Below are 19,977 nucleotides of genomic sequence, written 5' to 3'. Positions count from 1 at the left end.
CCAGCACCCTTTGTCAAAAGGACTATGCTTTCTCTCCATAGAATGGCCTTGGCACTCTTGTTGGAGATCAGTCAAACGTATGGGCTTGTTTTTGGACTCTCAATTTTATTCCACCGACGTGTCTCCCTAACCTTATGTCAATACCACTCTTTTTTTTTTTTTAAAGATTTTATTTATCTATTTGACAGAGATCACAAGTAGGCAGAGAGACAGGTGGGGGTGGGGGGCGGGAGCAGGCTCCCCACTGAGCAGAGAGCCTGATGCGGGGCTCGATCCCAGGACCCTGGGATCATGACCTGAGCCAAAGGCAGAGGCTTTAACCCACTGAGCCACCTAGGCACCCCAATACCACTCTATCTTGATTATCGTCATTACTGTGAGTTTTTAAATCAAGAAGGCTAAGGCCTCCCAACTTTGTTCTTTTTTCAAGATTATTTTGACTCTTCTAGGTCCCTTAAACGTTTCTATGAATTTTAGGACCAGCTTATCTGTTTGTGCAAAAAAAGTAGTCGGAATTTCAAAAGAGATTGCATTGAGTCTGTAGCTCACTTTGGGAATATTGTCACCCTCCCACAGCTGGGTACGAATCCTGCCTCCACCACTTCCACACCCTCCCTGGGCCTCTGTTTCTACATTTGGAAAATGTAGAAAATGACAAGAGTTGAGAGGAGAATGTGAAATGGGCAGACATAAGGCAGCATGTCCAGGAGGGGGTCCGGAGGGAAGTCCCTGCTCTCTTCTCTGGACTCATGCAAAACTGAGTGGTCTGTTCAGTCAGCGCAGGCCTAGTGTGGGGTCAGAGTTCGTGAATGTTTGGTGGGTGAATAAGAAGAGCCAGGGTAGAGAAGGGGGCCAGGCTGGGTGGGCCAGGCAACTGCTGGCCCGGATGGGGTGGGTCAGGGAGAGTGCTTCCTAGCCTCAAAGGGATCTGCACACCAGAACAGTGGTGGTCTCTTCTTCAGGATTTGAGTCCTCTGAGCCTGTAGGGGACCCAGACCCAGAGTCTTCACTATGAGGAATTCATTGAAACTAAAGTGTCTTTCTTTACCCGTGACTACGGGCCAGGCAGCGTCCTGAGCATTTTACACATATTCCCTCACTTAAGGCTTATTGACAATCCCATGAAATACGTATTATCATCATTATCCCCATCTTAGAGAAGTTAAAGCACAGAGAGGTTAAGTGAGCTGCTGAAGGTCACACAGCTAATAAATATAAAGGTAGGATTCAAACCCAGAAAGTCTGGCTCCTAGGCCACACTTTTAAGCACCGCACTGTACAGGCTCTCAGAGAACAAGCAGCAGGAATCTGACCTTGGTAGGAAACCAAGGACTTAATTATCCTAATAATGATGATACAGGCACAGTACTTTACAGTTTGAAAAGCACATTATAGTATATAAATTGCTTTCAAGGCTATGGTCTTAATGGATCCTCCAATTTCTCTGTGAATAAGACAAGATATTATTATCCCCTATTTGCCAATGAGAAATGAAGATCAAGAGAGGGAAAGTGGGGATTCAACAAGGTCTGTGCTCCTGTTACATCCCTGAGTCCTCTCACAGGCCCAGAGGTGGGTATTCGCAGTAGTTGTGTTCCCATTTTACAGATGAGGAAACTGAGGTTCCAGGAAATGACTTTCCCAGGTCCTACAGCTTGTGAGTGAGAGCTGGGACTCCCTCCCTGGTCCGCCCGACTCTGGAGCTTAAGCTGATCGCTGCTGGGCTCTGACCCCATTGAATGCTGGGCAGATTTAACTCCTGAGTGTTTGTGTCAGCCTTCTGGTCTTTTCCACCCCAGCTCCAGCCTTACAGACATGCCTGCAATTCTCAAGGCCTCCTGAATTCTCTCTGCTCAAGTGCCCACTCCATTAAGTTGCTCTCTACCATGAGTTTTTTGGCTTAATTATATGGTGTTGTTTGTTGTACTTAATGGGGAATCTGATTAATCACCTTTTTATTTATCCAAAGTCCATCGATCTGCAGCCAGCGTCTTCTGGGAGAGCCTGTTTGTTGCTGGATTTTCTCTACCTGGATTGCCTTCCCATCCATCCCTGTCTGAAGTGGGGCTCCCTCATCCCAGGCCTTTGCTGCCCACTCCAGAGCCTGCTGGGGGGTCTCGGCATTGGGGGCATGGGACTGGGGATACCCCAACAGGCTGGACATGGGCACGTAAACGGAGGTAGTGTGGGCATCAGCAAGAAAGGGAGAGTCCTGGAAAAGTAGGACTCTGGGCACGTAGAGGAATTCTGGGCCCTGTCCTTAGTCTTCCCAGGAAGGCCTGGAGGTCAGACCCCACATGACCATCCACCTCCAGCCTGGAGGTCAGACCCCACATGACCACCCACCTCCAGCCCATCCTCACTTCGCCAGAGAGTGCCACACCCAAAGCACCCTGCTGCCTCGTCCCTCTGCTGGAACCTTCCCTGGCTCCTAGGTGCTCGTAGGATGAAGCCCTAGGTCTCCTCACCCCTCAACTCCTAAGCCCCCAGGTGGTCCTTACCCCTGACTTCTGGGATGTCCTACTTGTCCCAGTTTGCCCAGAACTTTTGGGTTATATCCCTTAAAGGGCTGCACCCCAAGAAAGCCCCCAGTCCCAGGCAAACCGAGATGGTTCGTCACCCTGTCCGCACCTCAGGGGTTTTGCCCACGCTCATTTGTGGGCTCATTTGTCCCCTCCTAATTTCTTCTTTATTTTGTTTTTTCTTATAAAAATATTACTGGGGCGCCTGGGTGGCTCGGTGGGTTGAGCCGCTGCCTTCGGCTCGGGTCGTGATCTCAGGGTCTTGGGATTGAGTCCCGCATCGGGCTCTCTGCTCGGCGGGGAGCCTGCTTCCCTCTCTCTCTGCTAGCCTCTCTGTCTACTTGTGATCTCTCTCTGTCAAATAAATAAATAAAATCTTTAAAAAAAAAATATTACTGCTCAATGTGAAACCCTTAACTGAAATAGCTCTGGTTGAATCTCGGAGACCTTTCCCCCCACCCCCGCAAGAATCCTACTCTCCAGAGTGCAAGGACCCTTTATTTTCCTTCTGCAAAAAAATAGGATCCTACATCAAGGGGCTCCCACAGCCTGCCTTTTCCCACCAAACCGCTCGGCACTCTTTCGCCCCCACCACGTTGGAGCAGCTGCGTCGTGTTCTGAGACGTGGAGGCACCATCGTTTGCTGCGGACCCTCCTGAGGGACATCCAGAGCGAGCCGTGTGTCCTTATTGTAGCCAGTTCAAGGCCAAAGCTAAATATCAACTCCGCAAACCCTTCATGGACCCTCGAGGTGGCCTCGGCTTATTTTCTCCTCACTGTCCTCATTGAAGTAATAACAGTTACCATCTGTGGAGCACTTAGCATGTCAGGCACTTGACAAGTGTTGTCTCCTTGAATTTTCACAGTATTTCCAGGAAGTGTGGGGACTGTTATCCGCATTTTACAGATGGGGAGACTGAGGCTCATAGATTGAAGATAAACCCAAGCACGCCGTCTGCCCACTGCATTAAACTGCCTCTGGTGATTTTCCCAAAAATGCACTGGAGCGGGTGGTATTTGCAGGGGGGGTGGTCAGAGCCTGTGTCAGCTATACCCTGCTCCCCAGCTGTGAACCAGCATGGGACCAAATCCACTGGCATTGGTGAAAATCCAGAGCTGGTAGCCACCAGCTTCTAATCCACTTCCTGCCAGATCCAGAAATTCGGGCAGGACATCCTGTTGGGAGGCAGGTGGCCCAGTAGCCCCAGATCCAAGGGGCGACTCTCCTGGGCTCCTCTGGACTTCTCTTGCCCTATAAGGGGGGCCTGGGCCACAGGCAGAAAGCAGGGAGCTCCAGGAGTGGAGATGAAAGGTCGGAGGGGTTGGGACAGGGCCAGGGCTTGAAATGAATCTGGAAGATCCTTCAGTGGTCTCAACACTGTGAAGTAGGCATCCTTGTCCCCGTTCCATGGAGGAGGGGACTGAGTCAGACTCCCAGTGCTGAAGGCCCCTGTCTGCCCCACGCACATGGCCTCCCGCCGTGGTACCTGTGGGTTTGGACCAGACTAGATGAAGAGGTGGGCCTGATGGCTTGGAGGGACCCTTTGATTTCAGACTGACCTTGGTATCACCCTGGGCTTCTAGGCAGGGTTTATGCAAATTAATGTAGATGTATGCTAATCGGACCACTACCAGGCCTGTTCTAATGGTGTTGCCGGCTCAGAGGTGTAGTGGGATGGATCAGCACAGAAGGGGTCTGAGGAGTTCCCCAGCTGGGAAGGGTCAGCAGTCGCTGGGAGGAGGGGAGGAGTTGCCATGGAGACAGAGGCCCAGCCCCAAAGACTACCTCCTGTGGGGACCAGGGCTGGCCCGGACCAGCCCTCTGAGACGGTCCTGGGCCCCCCTTAAGCCCCAGGCTGGTCTCCCAGGGCTAATTACGCACAAGCTAGTGGCCAGCTGCTCCCTGGCTCCCCCTGGCCCAGCTGAGGTACAGGGCTGGGCCACAGCAGGAGGGCATAAGGACAGACAGATGGCAGGCTGGGGGCTGGGGGGCTGGGGAAGCTGTCATGAGGAGGGAACAGGCTTGAGCAGAGCTACAAGGGCTGAGATTCCCAACTGCCTGGGCAAGCAAGCTGGCTTGGTAGCCAGGTCTCAGAGAGCCATGTGGTAGGGAGGAGTGAGGACTTGGCTGCAGCCTCAGCTCTCCTGTGTGTCCTTGGGCAAGCCCCTTTACTTCCTCGGGGCCTCAGTTTCCTCATCCAGTGATGAGGGTAGGACTAAGAAACCTGAGTTTGAAAGGTGATATACAGTAAATGCTCAGTAAATGATTCTACTAATCTGAAGCCCGTCGAGAGGTTATTTTGTTTTGTTTTCTAATGGGAAGGAACATCCCCCTCATCTTGCTCCTCTTCTACTTCCCTCTTCTCTGGGCTGCGGCAGATGTTCTGGTATCTTCCCTGAGGAGGGAACAGGCAGGACTGGCATCCCGTGATGACAGGAGCTGGGTCCTCTACTCTCACCACTGACTTTTCTCTCTCTCTTAGCGCACAAAAGGCTCTGGAGAGCTGTTTGTAGAATGAACAGATGTGATGGACTGAGTATAGTGTCTGGCACTAATAGGAGATTAATAAATGTTACCTGGTATGTCAGCGCTGCCCACGGGAGCTGGGAAGGGGTGACTCATGAGAGGCCGCTCTGCCTCTTCCGGAGCCCCTGACTGTCTCTGGAGAGAGGTGTGGTGGGTGGGAAGGAAGGAGAGTGTAGAGACAAGGACTTAAACCTGAGCTCGGCCACTTCCTGTTTGAGTGAACTAGGGAGCCTGGCGGGGGGGGGGGGGTCACTGTGAGCCGCCTCTGCAAAAGGGGAACCTTCACCCCTTGTCTGGCTGGACCGAGGAGAGGTGGTGACAGATGTGCGTGTAGTCAGGCAGGGGGAAGCAGGGCTGTGATGATCCAGGCAGAACCTAGGGGGAGACCTCACTAGGGGCTGGCAGAATCAACTTCTGGGGGAAAGGGGCCATTAGGCCCTCAGTGGGGGTCACAGGACCCCAGTGGCTTGTCCCCTTCCAATAGGCAGGCTGCAGCACCGCCAGACCCAGACAGTGATTTGGAGCTACTGAGGCCCCCATTGTACAGATGGGAACACTGAGGCCTAGGGGGAGAGGCGTGACAGGACTCCGCAGCACATTCGAATCAGAGGAGACCTCAGATCCCCTGAGAACCTTTACTGCTTTTTCACATGAATCAACATTGAAAAACCTTTCTTAACGTTTTTGAAAGATCTTTGTTGTAAAAAAATTCCAATATACAGAAGTATGTCTAAGTGAAAGTATGAGTTTTCTCATGTCCCCATTCCCACTCTCCAGAGGGAACTTCTTGGAAGCTCCGTGGTATGTTTCCCAGGCTCTTGACTCTGCGTTTATACACGCACACTTCGTGTCTTTTTCATTTTTATTGTTGGGCTTTTTGTGTGGGTTTTTTGTTTTTGTTTTTGTTTTTACATAAATGGAATCCTGTTGTTCTGCTGCTTGTTTTTTGTTTTTTGGGATTTTTTTTTTGCTTTTTGTTTTCACTTAACAGTGATAGCCTTGTCCATTTTCCAGCAGGATTCAGGCGAGGGCAGAGAGAGGCAGAAGGCTTGCAGGAGCCCTGGAAGAGACAGAGAGCGTGTGTGTGTGTGTGTGTGTGTGTGTGTGTGCGTGCTGAGGGTAGGAAGGGGTCCTCACAGGTCACCACACATGGTGGATGGGGAACCTATCAGAGAAGCCCCCCTCCTCAGCTCCCGGAGGGCTGTGGTGTTTGTCTCCAGACTTGCGCTCCCTGAGGAGGGAGCCACACCAGCCTGTTCGTCAACAGACACTCTGCTCAGGGCCTGGCACATAATAGATGCTCAGGAAATACTTGTTCAGTAAACTGCTGGTCCAGTTTTCCCTGCCCCTGCCAAAGACTGCCTGGTCTCTGGGACTGTTTCAGCTCCTGCTCGAAGGCTGTTGCCCTAGATGGACCCCAGAGATGGGCGCGGTGCGCCCGGAGAGGGGACGACTCCTCATAGACCACTAGCCACTGTCTGTCAGTTTGCTTCGCTCCCTAATGAGGGGGTTGGACTGGTAGCTCTCCAGGGGTCCTTCTCTTTGGCTTCAGTCCCACTCCCTCATTTCATGGATGAGGGGCTGAGTCGAGTTTAATTTTGTCAGCTGCCTCAGAAATCCACTGGGAGAAGGGGGGCTTGAGCTGGGGGATGCAGCAGAGGCCGTTGCCATCTACGGAGCCCCCGGGGCGGGCCAGGCGCTGGGCTGAGAGCTTTCCATGCACTGTCTGACTTGCTGTGCGCTTTAGGACATTTTCCCAGGTTCAGGTTCAGAGAGGGGGAGTAGTTTCCCCAAGGTCTCACAGTGAATCAGAGACTGACCGGGGATGGAACTGAAGTTGGCTGGACCCCAAGTGGAGGGCTGGACCCCAAATAGGGAGCTGAACCCCAAATGGGGAGCTCTTCCCACCTCAATAACAGTACCAGGCTGGACCAAACCATTCTTTGAAAATGGTTTTCAGGGACCCCTCCCTCGTCATTCCCCCAGATGGCCTGACTTCTGTACCTAAGTCCCATGGTGACATGGCTGGAATTTTGGCCAGGAAAGCCATTGCAGAATTGCAGAATTGGCCAGCCAGGGCTTGGGCACCAGAGGCTTCTGATGGGTTCTGTGGCCCACAGCCCAACCCCCTCTCCCCAGCCAGCTTCCTGGGGCTAGGGTGGGCCCATCTTCATCACTCATCTCTTGCCCCCACCTGGTGTTAGGCTCCTGGGGTTGGCGTCTAGACAGGCTAGAGTATCCTACTGAGAACAGAAGCAGCCCTGACTCAGGGCTGAAGGTTCCCATGGCAACCGCATCCCCCTTGGCTGGCAGCTACCTGATAAATAAATAATCGGGAGGGGGTGGGGAGCTAAGGGCAGGGGAGGGGCCGCTGGGTGGCTTCACTGGGGAAAGGAGAGGGGTGGATTAGGCTTGAGGTAGGTTTGGTGGGGCCAGGCTGGTCAGGGAGGTTGGCTGGTAGTGTTGTAATGGCCCCGTGAGAGGACAGCAGTGGGAGAAAGTGGCCAGAGGTGGAGGGATTCAGATGAGCAGGAGGGAGAACAGCATTTGAAGTTAAGCTTTCTGGCTTTTGCAGTTGGACACATCATGGGTCCCAGACACCGGAAACAGGCCAGGTGTGGGCGTATCAAGTTCACAACCAGCCTTCTGATGGGTAGCCAGTTATAAAGGGGCTAGAGGCTGAAGGGAGAACAGGTAGCGCCCGAAGGCTGGGCACCTGTTTACTTGAACGAGGGAGCATAACGAGGGCCTGGGAAATGGCCTGGGGGTGTTCTGACACTTAGGGTCCTGGCTGCGTGGGAGGGTGGAGACTGAGTTTCGCATTGGCACCTGCGGCTGGGCTCTCACCACCGGGAGTGCAGCGGTGAGCACCTCCGGCAGAAATCCCAGCCAGGGAGTGTGCCTTCCAATGCAGGAGTCAGACCGTGAAAGGGTAAGGGAGTGGGTAGTACGGTAATCTGTGATAAGCGCCATGGAAACAATAAAGCAAGGGGAGACGGGGAGTTCTGCCGCAGGACATAATTTTAAATATTATCTGGGAAAAAAAATAAACTACAACAACAAAAAACGGGGCACCTGACTGGCTCAGTTGGTAGAACATGCAACTCTTGATCTTGGGGTCGTGAGTTCTAGCCCCACATTGGGCATAGAGCTTACTTTATTTTTTTTTTAATTTACTTATTTGACAGACAGAGATCACAATAGGCAAAGAGAGAGAGGGAAGCAGGCTCCCCACCGAGCAGAGAGCCCGATGCAGGGCTCGATCCCAGGACCCTGAGATCATGACCTGAGCCCAAGGCAGAGGCTTTAAACCACTGAGACACCCAGGTGGCCCTAGAGCGTACTTTAAACATATATATAAATTAACAAATGATAGGAATCTCTCCACCACCATATGAGGGAGGTATCGTGAATGATACCCATTCTGCGGGTGAGGAAACTGAGGTGCAGGGGCATGAAGTGACTGGCCCCGTGGCACGAGGATTCTAACCGTGGTTCTGCTTCTAGCCCCTGAACCAGATCCTCACGTGCCCGTGGGCAGAGGAGCAGGTGGGAGGGAGGGCGGGAGGCCATGAGAGCGTTGAGATAGATGAGGCATTCGCTGGAGGAGGAGCGGGGCCCTTTTCTCTTTTGCTTTTTTAATGGAAGTGGCTTGAGTGTGCTTAGGAGCCAGTGGGAAGCATCCTGGGCAGAGGGGGAGGTTGAGTTACAGGCAAGAAGTTTCCAAGGATGGGGTGAGCATGTGAGGAGATAGGAGATGGGGTCCAGAGTGGAGGCGGAGGCCCTTATTGGAGGAAGGGGCGGGCAGGGGGGTAGGCAGAAGCCAGGTCCCCTGAGAGGGAGGCTGGAGGGGTCCCAGGAGGGCGGAGGACAGTGAGATCGGAAGTGGTCCATGGGCAAAGTGAGTTCTCCAGAGCTGTCTAGTTGGGTTGTGGGGTGGCGAGGAGGGCCTCTCGAAGTTGTGGTGATGGACCTGGCATTGTGGTGCTCCGTGTCCGCCTGGGGAATGGCTCCCTCCAGCAGCACTTGGCTGCTTTGCAAGCAGGGGGAACACTGTTAATTGGGTTTGTGCAGGTGCGGGCTTTTCCTGACAGGTGTGAGGGGAAGACTTTGGGGTCTGCGAGTCGGGCTTACAGGTGAGGCTCATGCGGAGGTGAGGGGGCATCAGCAGTCCCAGCGAGCGCAGCGGGGATGTCAGGCTCTGGGGAACGTGAGGGGTGGGGGGCGAGAGGCAGAGGACTCAGTGGGCTGGACCCAGCGGGTCCCCATCACCATCAGGGCCGTTGGGAAGCCAGCTGGAGGGCGTCCAGCGGGGCCTGTCAACTTGGTGACTTCGGAGGCGGGGCAGTCCGCATGGTGGCCGTGGAGGAGCGGTGAGGGGAAAGGTCCCGGGGATGGTGTTTGAGAGTTGAGATGTTGAGGGGCTGGAGGGCGAGAGGGTGGCCCCTGGATGTCAAAGGATGCTGCAGGGATGAAACTCATTTCCGGGGAAGGGCAGGACCTGGAGGCTGGCGGATGACGGGCTCTCTGGGTCTGTAAGCAACTTAGGGATGTGAAAGGAGCACAGAGACAGTAGCATCCGTGGGTGCAAATGGCTGGGGGGGGTGCACAGGCTGGTTTGGAAGGGCTCATGAGGGGGTGGGGTCGGGGTGGGGAGTCAGGCGAAGCAGCGCAGGGCCTTGAGGAGACGAGGGTGGGGTGCTGAGGGGCAGGCATGTGGGACTTACTCTGTGGGTCTGACGGATCCACACAGGATCTGGGTAACTTGTTCTCATCTGTCACTCGGGATGGTCTGGGCACTTGTCCTTGTCCTGCTTATCTGGGGTCCTGGCGGGGGGCAGGGGGATCACTGGCAGGCCCAGGGGTCTCAGCGATTGCCCCAAGCTCTGCGGGTTGCCCTGATGAGGGAGTAACTGGACGGGTGCCTGGGTGGCTCAGTCGGTTAAGCATCCGACTCATCTCAGCTCAGGTCTTGATCTCAGGGTCCTGAGTTCAAGCCCCACATTGGGCTCCAGGCTGGTGCGGAGCCTCCTTCGAACAAACAAACAAACAAACAACGAAAAACATGCAAAGAGAAAGCACTTGGACAGGGGTGCTGGCCAGCACCACCCCCCACCCCCATCCCACAGGAGGCTGCATCAGTTGTCAACAGGACCTTCTGTCCTGGGCCTGGCCCACCTAGGAGAGAGAATCAAGACCTGGCTTACACGTTAAAAACAAACAAACAAACAAACATCCTAAAGTCACTCTTTCCTTCAGTGCAGGTGCACTTGAAATTTTTTCGAAGGAGTTTCGAAATTGCCATTATCCCCCCACTAGTCCTCCCATCAAACTGACAGGACACAACAGGCCAGTTAGGACTTAAATCACTGCAGCCCTCAGTTGATTGTTCTAAGCTGGTGCAACCAGATGGGGAAGATATTCCCCCTATTTGTTTGTTCTTTATTTGGTAATTAGTCGCATCTCACAGCTGCACAAGCAGAAGTTCTGGAATATCTGACTTGGCTTTCTAATCAAAAATAATAACTTTAGGATTGAGATTATTTATAAGATGCAGAATCTCAATTAAAAAATATATATGGAGGGGCACCTGGCTGGCTCAGTTGGTAGAGCGTGGGGCACTTGATCTCAGGGTCGTGAGTTTGAGCCCTGCATTGGGTATAGAGTTTACTTTAAAAAAAAAACTAAGTTTACACCTGGGTGGCTCAGTAGGTTAAGTGTCTGCCTTTGGCTCAGGTCATGACCCCAGGGTCCTGGGATCGGGTCCTGCATCGGGCTCCCTGCTCAGTGGGGAGTCTGCTTCTCCCACTCCCTCTCCCCCTCCCCACCGCTTATTCTCTCTCTCTCTCAAATACATAAATAAAATCTTTTAAAAATATATTAAAAATATAAAAATAATTAAAAAACAAAGCTTAGGGGCACCCGGGTGGTGTAGTCGGTTGAGCGGCTGACTCTTGGTCTCAGCTCAGGTCCTGATCAGCAGCATTCAGGTCTGGGTGGCTGTGCCGACTACACTGGTGTATGGGCGTCCATTTCCCACCCATCTCCCCAACTAGACTGAGTTCCCGGGGGGCAGGCACCAGAGCTTACTCCCTTCTGCACGCAGTACCAGCAAGGGACCTGACGCAGAGCACATGTTCTGTGAACAAGTAGGTAGACAGTGACCCCCAAGGCAGATGAGGGCGGGCCACACTTCAGAAGGTTGGAGGGAGGGTGGAGGGAGACCAGAGTGATGGCTGACAGTGACCAGAATGGCCAGGGCTCCATATTCATGGGGAAGAGTCATCTCTCTGGCCAATCAGGGAGGTCTTTCTGGAAAAGGAGGGAATTGTGCTGTACTTTGAAGACCAAGGAGGACTTGCATAGAGGAAAAGGGAAATGCAGGCAGAACTTCAGCTGTTGCTTCAGCCGCTCGGGGGGTAGGAGCTGGCTGGGGAGAGAGGAGAGGGGCAGCTCCCAGCAAGCCTGCGGTGCCCATCTGAGAAGCTCCCACTGTTGCGTCTTCTCCTAATTAGTCACCATTTATTAAGTTTAGTCGTCCGTTAACCTGTGTGATGTCTCCATATCCTCACAACGACTTCTCGGGGGAGGGATTGCCTTCCCTATTACTGTTGAAGAAATAGTCTCAGAGAGGGAAAGTAACTTGAACGAAGTCGCAGAGTGGCCATTTGAACCTGAGCTTTAGTGACTCCAAAGCTTTTCGTGGGAACTGTCCCCCTGTTCGCTATGTTAGTGAGGTCCCTGGGAATCCAGAGTGGTTGGAGCAGGAGGCCAGGGGTACAGCAGGGTGACCCCATGTTTTAGGAGGGCATCTCCAGGCAAGGCCTCTCCCCAGCTATACCATGAGCCTGGGCAAGTCTGTCTCGGCCACCTCCTCTGTCCTCTGGTGGCAGCCTCCATGCCAGGAACAGATGCCAGCTGAGTTGAGAACATCAAGTGGACCCCAAGCCAGCAGGGGGCTCCCCAAGGCCTGGCAGAGTCTGGGTGAAAAGGAAAAGAGCAGAAGTGGGGCAGGAGAAGTGGGAGCAGGGAACAACCTGGGGAGTTTCTCCCCCAAGGTCAGCAGACCACTGGAGGGCCCTTAGAGTCCTGTAGTCCAGTGGTCTCTTCTGTACAGAAGAAGGAGCTTGAGAGAAGGTGGGGAAGGTGGCCTGCCCCAGGGCACCCAGGAGTCTGTCAGACTCTCAACCAGAATCCACACCTCTTAACTCCCAGGCCAGTGCCAGCAGGAAAGGTGATGGGTTGGTGCCAAGGTGGGACAGGTGGCAGAGAAAAGCAGAATGACTGCCCAGCTCTGCCACCTCCCTGTAGTGTGACCTTGGGCAAGTCACTTCCCTTCTCTGAGCCTCATGGTCTCTTGCTTGAGAACAAGATCATGATCCCAGCTCTGCCTTTCTGCCAAGGAGCATCCAGGGGGCGATGAACTTGGAAAGCTCTTTGCAGTCTGTAGGGCCCTGCGGGAGGAGTCACCAACAAGAGGCAGGCTGGCGCCAGGTGGGTGGGTGCCAGGGCTGGGCCTGCAGCTTCCTGGGTCTCTGCCCAAGCTTTGCCATCTGTGTGGTAGCGCCAGCACCCCCGCTCCCCACCTCCCTGCCAGGAAAACGGCTTCTGGGATCTTCTCAATCAGAATCTTCCCTGTCCCTTCCCAGCCATATCCCCTCCTCTCCCATTTAAATCAGGACTTTGGGTTGCAAATGACAGAAATCACACGTTCAAGGAGGGAGAATTAATTTTCAGCGTGGCTAGACCCTCAGACCAAAAACTGCATGGCCTGGAGACTCCCCTTAATTATTCACTCTTTCTCACTCTTTGTCCCTTTGAGATGGCAAAGACGGCCACCAGCAGCAGCGAGTGACACTGCACCCATTCAGATACGCTGGCAGACAGCATCTCTGTGCCGGCTGCTCTGGCAGCTCTCCGGGGTAACTCTCGGGAGCTGGCCACAGGGCGAGTGCTCAGCCCTGACCAGATCCCTGTGTGTCAGTTATCTGGTCGGGATTGAGTCGTGAGCCCACTGCTGAAATTAGAGGTGGGCTCAGCCCCACCCAAGCCACAGGGACTGAAGGTCTGGGAGGTGGTTTCTAAAACAGAGAGATGGGTTCTGTCAGCACGAGCAGAGGTGTTGGACAGTCAGTAACAATGGATGTCACTGGCACCTTCGTTCTTAATGAATCAGCTGAATCACTGAACCAGGGGCTCCTGGAAAGGGTAAATTGACTGAGTCCTGTATCGGTTAACATTGATTGATTGATTGATTGATTGATTTAGACAGACAGACAGAGATCACAAGTAGGCAGAGAAGCAGGCAGAGAGAGAGGAGGAAGCAGGCTCCCTGCTGAGCAGAGAGCCCTATGCGGGGCTCGATCCCAGGACCCTGGGATCATGACCCGAGCCGAAGGCAGAGGCTTAACCCACTGAGCCACCTAGGCGCCCCAAGTATCGGTTAACTTTTGCTGGGTAACAGATCATTCTGGAGCAGTCATTTTGGGATTTTTGTTTTGTTTTGTTTTTAAGATTTTATTTATTGATTTGTCAGAGAGGGAGATTGAGCACAAGCAGAGGGAGTGGTGGGTAGAGGGAGAAGCAGGCTCCCTGCTGAACAAGCAGCCAACGGGGAACTCGATCCCAGGACCCTGGGATCACGACCGCAGCTGAGGGCAGATGCTCCACCAACTGAGCCACCCAGGCATCCCCTGGAGCAGCCATTTAAAATAATCATTTTATTTAGCTCTTGATTCTGTAGGTCAGCTGGATGATTCTTCCGGTCTGGCTACGTGTTTTTGGTCAGTTGGTAGGTTGGCTAGCATTGGAATGATCTACAATGGCCTCACTCACATGGTTGGCGGGCTGTCATGGGCAGTGGGGAGAGGGCTTGGTTCTCCTCTCATCCTCCAGCGGGTCACGGGGGCTCTTCCGCATGGTGTTGTCCGTGTTACAATTATAGCAACTGGGCAAGCTCTAGGGCACACGCAAGTTTTTCAAAAGATCTTCACTTGCACTGCGCTGCCTAAAGTCCCACTGGGCAAAGCAAGTCACATGACTAAGCACAGAGTTAGTGGAGAAGGGTGCTGCCACAGGGCACGGAGACAGGGAGAGAAAGAGCTTGAGGTCAATTTTGCAACCTAGGACAGCTCCCTTGGGGAAGGGAAGTAAAAACAAATCCCTTTCTCTGCAGCCCGTGGATTCCACCGCCCAGGGCAGCCTCCAGATAGCAGTGCTTGGAAAAGCGGACTCAGGCCCAGGAACTTTCCTGGGCCCTTCAGGGCAGCAGCTCCGCTCTTGGCCAGGGCTGGGGGAGGCCGTCTGGATCCTAACTCCACCTGCTCTCAGCCCCGCGTGGGGCAGGGGCAGGTGCCAATGGGGAGGGCCTCTTGGCAGGGAGGAAGGTGTTCTGAACCCCAACTCCCTCCTCCCCTCCCCGAAGTGATGACCAGGGTCTCAGTCCGTCCCCCCAGACTTGCTTCCATCTCCCCATCTCCCTGTGGTCTGGGAGAGCTGGGATGGCTCTGAGACTTGTGAGCAGTCAGGCCATGGTGGCTCGTCACCATGGTAAGTGGTGTGACCTGCTGCATGAGGTCCAGGGGGCGTCCCTGTCCTTCCCTTCCAGGCCGTGACCGTGGCCTCCGCCTGCTCTCTCCCACAGGTCGCTGCGCTGGAGCGGCAGATCTTTGACTTCCTGGGCTATCAATGGGCTCCTATCTTAGCCAACTTCCTGCACATCATGGCAGTCATCCTGGGCATCTTTGGCACCGTGCAGTACCGCTCCCGGTACCTCATTCTGGTATGGCTCCCTCGGCCCCTCCCACGCCCCTGCTCCTCCAGCCAGAACTGCCCCCCCACCCCCGCAGTGCCCAGACCCCTGCTCTCTCTTAGCTCCAGCCTATTCCCAATGCTTCTTTGCTCAGCAGAGAGACGAGATTGATATTTTCCCTGAAGGATTTCCTAGGGAAAAAAATCCAAATATTAACCATCTGTGTCATTTAGTGAGTGCCTGCCATGTGCGAAGCTAAGCGTTTCGCATATTTCACTCATCTTTACAACAGCCCTGCAAGGGGTATCTTACTGTCTCCATTTCCCAGGTGAGGAAATGAGGCTCAGAAAGGTTGCGAGGCTTCCTAAGGTCACACAGCTAATAAGTGGCAGGATTAGAGCATCAGATCCTGAGTGAAGGCTGCATCAGTAGGGATGGGACGGACTTCATCTTCCTTAGTTTCTCAGGTTGCTTTGAGAAGGCTGGCTTGGCTTTGGTCCTTTGCTGTTCATCGAGAATGTGGTCTGATGGCAAGTGGGGCCTTTTTTTTTTTTTTTTAAGATTTTATTTATTTATTTGACAGAGACACAGCGAGAGAGGGAACACAAGCAGGGGGAGTGGGAGAGGGAGAAGCAGGCTCCTCGCTGAGCAAGGAGCCCGATGCAGGGCTTGATCCCAGGACCCTGGGATCATGACCTGAGCCAAAGGCAGACGCTTAACGACTGAGCCACCCGTGTGCCCCACAAGTGGGGCTTAGAGGTCAGTGCCTCCTGTGCTCTCATCCCAGGAGTAGATTGTGTCCCTGGCTCCCTCCTTCTGCTTCCTCTGCCCAAGCCCTGGTCCTTGATGGTCTCTGTTAAACTCCTGTTTTCAGCTAGGCTCACCCTCTTCCCCTGTTCTTCCTCAGTGACACGTTCACATGCCTCTTTGGAGGGAAAAGCCTTCTGTGTTGCCTTATTACACACATGCTTGACGCCTGTGATGACGACGACATGCTTTGCCATTCCTGCCACAGCCCATTCTGGCTCATTCTTGGACTTTGCCCACCTCCCACAGGCTGAGCTCCCAGAAGCCGAGTGAGCAGCACCCTTCGAAAACTCTGTCTCACCCGAGATGGGAGAATCCTTCTCTCTGGCTCTCAAGAAGGCCCCAGGCACTCCTACAAGCGGTGCTGTGTGCCGGGAGGCAGCAGCGGCATGGCAGGCCCAGGACTTGGGTGGAGACACCCCGCTCCTCTCCAGCATTCCAGAGCCGGGCTGCGTCTGTTCTTCTCCGAAGAGTGCATCAGATTAGCTGCCAGAGGACTGGAGCTTGAGGAGCAGGCCCACCTCTTCCCAGCTGTGTGATCTTGGCAAACTTAAACCTCGTCTCTAGGGCTGATGTAGGTTATCCTTAGAGGGAGAGCAGTGCATTCCATGCAGGGCTGTTGTAAGGACAGGACGAGTGTAATAATGATTTGTGAACTAAAGTGCTCTCTGCATGAGACAGTGTCATCACTTCCCCTTGCAAAGGTCTCCTGGGTCCCTGAGCTCTGGCTCCATTGACACGCCCCATCCCCCCCCCCCCGCGCCCCCCCCCCACTCCTCCATGCCCCACCCTAATCTCACCTCTCCTCTCCCCAGTATGCAGCCTGGCTGGTGCTCTGGGTTGGCTGGAATGCATTTATCATCTGCTTCTACCTGGAGGTTGGACAGCTGTCCCAGGTAAGCCTCAGGCCTGGCAATGCCAGAGGGCAGAGCCTGACCTTGCCCATCCCCTAGCCAGGGGCTCCTAGTTTAGTCTGGGGCTTCATATCTTGAAGAGATCTCCCTCTATACACTCGAATGATCTATACTCCGCAGACCCTACCCCCACATTTTTGTTTCTGCACTTCTCAGAAACAAATAATGGGACAGATAAGGCTGAGGGGCCGTGAAGATGGGCCAGGTTGCACTTGATCACAAGTTCAGTAGAAACCAACCACTTGCAGTGGTCCTGGAAAGTGCTCTGGGGCCCTACACATGTTCAGGGCCCTTTGTACTGCTTAGGCTACAAAGATTTGTGTCCAGTTCTGATCAGTATTTTCAGAAGGGAAAGAGATGAAGTAAACTTAGGGAAATCAAGTGGACCAGGTCCCATGCAGAACTATGGAAGAAAGGGGACGTTTTTAGATTGTGTAAGAGCAAGTCCAGAGGACACAACTTCTGTTTTTAGTACACAAGAGGGGAAAATATATGAATGGGAGCATTAGTTTGTAGTTCTGTTAGATCTAAATCCCAGCTCCAACATTTTCAAGCTGTGCGACCCTGGGCATGTGGCTTACCCTCTCTGAGCTTGAGTTTCCCTGTCTGGGGAGTGCAGATAACTGCTTCATGTGATTGCTTCAGGGGATGAAATGAGATTATACATCTCAGGGCTTGGCACCTGGTCAGAACTCGGTGAATATTAGTTAACAGGCTACAGGAGAGCATGGAGAGATCATGCTGTGGTGAGAACCTCTTCTGATCTGGGCGGCCCTTTCTGCATTCCAGATGGGGACACCAAGAACTAGAGAGGATGGGTTTGCCCAGGGCCACACCCATAGAGCAGTGGAGAGGCTGAACAGGCTGTGAAGGAGTCTGTTTTGAGGATTTCCCCTATGGCTGGAAAACTGGACTCAGTCACTGTCAGTGTCCTTCACATCTCTGAAACTTTGGGGCTCCTGTGGGTCAGCACTAGCCCTTTCTGCCTCTGGTGAAAGTGTGAGACCTATGTAGTCATCAAGTGCCACCTACTGGCCAAATATAGACTTGCAATAACGGACTCCGTCCGTACCCTTCAAATCAAGCCGGGAGAGGAGACTGCTTCAACAGTCCAGGTGTGAAGTAGATCTTATATAAAGTTTCCTGGGGCCTGAAGAAGATGCCCCCCAACCCCTGGCCCCAGCTCAGTATCCTAGGCCCCTCTGCCCCCAGGACCGGGACTTCATCATGACCTTCAACACATCCCTGCACCGCTCCTGGTGGATGGAGAATGGGCCAGGCTGCCTGGTGACACCTGTCCTGAACTCCCGCCTCGCCCTGGAAGACCACCATGTCATCTCTGTCACCGGCTGCCTGCTTGACTACCCCTACATCGAAGCACTCAGCAGTGCCCTGCAGATCTTCCTGGCTGTGAGTCCTCCTGTCTCCCCAGCCCACACACTCCCAGAGGTGAAGTCCACCCCAACCCCTTTGTTTAGCTCTAGTTAAGAAAGGGAGAACCTGGATCTTCCAGCCTGTCTGTGCTTCTGTCTGGCTCTGCTTCCGTATCTTGTATCTCCTCCCTTCACCCCTGCCCCAGCTCCCATTCCAAGAGTGAGTGGGTTTAATGACTAGGATGAGTCATCAGACCATGAGTCAACCCAGTCTCCAGTGTATCCGCTGTGTGACCTTGGACAAGTCATTTGCCCTCTCCAAGCTTATATGCTCATTCACAGAAAGGCGTGACCACATCAACTGTGTAGAGTTGTGAGACTGAAAGAAGAGTGGCTCCAAGATGATAATATAGTTCGCAGGCTTGCCCTCAGCACTCCACACATCCAAAGCCACAAAATCCTCGTTCCTCTTAACCCGTCAGTAAAGTATTGCCCAGGTCCAGCTGGGAAAACTGAGGCTCAAAGAGGTAAAATAATGACTTGTCCAAGTCCACTCACAGAACACAGAATGGAACCAGATATGTTTGACTGTAAGGCCCAAGCATTTAACTTGAAGTTGTTATGGTTTGGTGTTCATCCTCGCACACCCTGCCCCTCCTGTCCTACTGGGCCCTGCCAGGCGCCGGGTGGAGGAAGAGCTTCTGTCTTCTTTCCTTCCACCCCCAGCTCTTTGGCTTCGTATTCGCCTGCTACGTGAGCAAAGTGTTCCTGGAGGAGGAGGACAGCTGTGAGTGCCAAGCCCCTAGGGAACGGGGATGCCTGGCCACACACCACCCCATGCCTTCAGCACCCTGGACAGAGCCCTGCGCTGCCTGGGAGGCAGGGAAACCTGGGTTGGCCAACTGGCTCCTCTTAGTGGGGGAGAAGAGGTGGCAGGGGTGGTGGGGGTCTGCATGGCCAGCACATTCTGGGCTGTGACCCAGATATCCAGTGCACGGCTCCAGCACTACTCTCCACCCACTCCTCTTAGGTTCTGCCCCTCAGAGGAGCTCCCTGAGGCTCACCCCTACCAAGGAACACGGGTGCCCAGCCTTGTCCCCCCACTACCCTCCACCTCCACCTCCCAGTCTTGCTCGCTTAAGTGGCTCAAGCCCCCTCCACTCCCACCTTCCAGGTCTTGCTCCCTTAAGTGGCTCAAGCCCTGCTCCCTTGAAGGACGGCCCATCCCCCAGGCTCTCTATCTACTTGGGCTTTGGCCCATTCTGGCTGAGCTCCTGCGAGTCTCCTTCTGCTCCCCATAGGACCAGCAGCAAAGCCCCCCCCCCCCCCAGGCACTGTACTGGGGTCAGACCCCCTCAGATTCTTCCTTTTCAGCACCCAGCCTCCCATAACTCATACCCCACAGGCCTATCCCTAACTATGCACCACTTCCCCTTCCGCAGTTGACTTCATCGGTGGCTTTGACTCCTACGGATACCAGGCGCCCCAGAAGACGTCACATTTACAACTGCAGCCTCTGTACACGTGGGTCACGGCGCCCAGCGGGGTGGGGCGGCGGGATTGAGGCGTTCCTGTAGGGGAAAGACAGGCAGGGTGGAGCGGGGAGGGCAGCTGGATCTCTCTGCCCCATACTTTCAGCGTCCACTTCCCTAACCTGCCTTTGTTTCCTGCAGGTCGGGGTAGCTTCTGTCCCGCGCCCATCCAGTTGCCACGAGCTTACTGGCTAGACTGAAGCCGCTGGCGCGAGCTTGGGCCAAAGTAGCAGGCGCGCCCCCTGGCGGCTTGCGGACCAACTGCAGCCTGCGTGGGCTGAGTCTGCAGCGGACTTGGACTTGGCCCTTCGCAGCCCAACTCCAGGGATGCGGGCGGGCCGGGCGGGGTAGGGGATCACGGGGTTTGTATTTTTTTTATCTCAGCCTTGGCGTGCGCTGGGGCCTCCCTCCCTTCTCCAGCCTCTCCCTTTCGAAACCCTTCACCCCACTTCCGGTCCCCTGTCCAGAGAGAAATGGCATTCACCCCGTCTCACCACACTTTCACCAGCCCTGGGGAGAGTTACTGTGAACTAGAAGCAGGAGTCCTGGGT

General features: G+C 54.1%; 1 protein-coding gene across 4 annotated transcripts in view; it reads left to right on the top strand.

Moving 5' to 3' along the window:
* Positions 1–19,701, top strand: part of NKAIN1 (sodium/potassium transporting ATPase interacting 1) — a 39,100-nt gene extending 19,399 nt beyond the window's left edge. The window contains exons 2-7 of one of the 4 annotated variants that reach the window (XM_032864007.1): positions 14,693–14,830; positions 16,423–16,503; positions 17,734–17,931; positions 18,621–18,681; positions 19,337–19,418; positions 19,568–19,701. In XM_032864007.1, coding sequence (XP_032719898.1) covers positions 14,693–14,830; positions 16,423–16,503; positions 17,734–17,931; positions 18,621–18,681; positions 19,337–19,418; positions 19,568–19,577 — 570 coding nt within the window. In that variant the 3' untranslated portion in view covers positions 19,578–19,701. Of the gene's footprint in view, positions 1–14,692; positions 14,831–16,422; positions 16,504–17,717; positions 17,932–18,620; positions 18,682–19,336; positions 19,419–19,567 lie in introns of all 4 variants that reach the window. The other 3 variants (XM_032864010.1, XM_032864008.1, XM_032864009.1) reach the window with 3 other exon arrangements.
* Positions 19,702–19,977: the final 276 nt, after the last annotated feature.

Source organism: Lontra canadensis, unplaced genomic scaffold (genome assembly GCF_010015895.1).
Source record: "Lontra canadensis isolate GAN:19392208 unplaced genomic scaffold, GSC_riverotter_1.0 scaffold25, whole genome shotgun sequence".
In the NCBI taxonomy this organism is placed as follows: domain Eukaryota; kingdom Metazoa; phylum Chordata; class Mammalia; order Carnivora; family Mustelidae; genus Lontra; species Lontra canadensis.
Note: the sequence above shows the minus strand (reverse complement) of the source record. Positions and strands in the feature narration are given on the sequence as shown.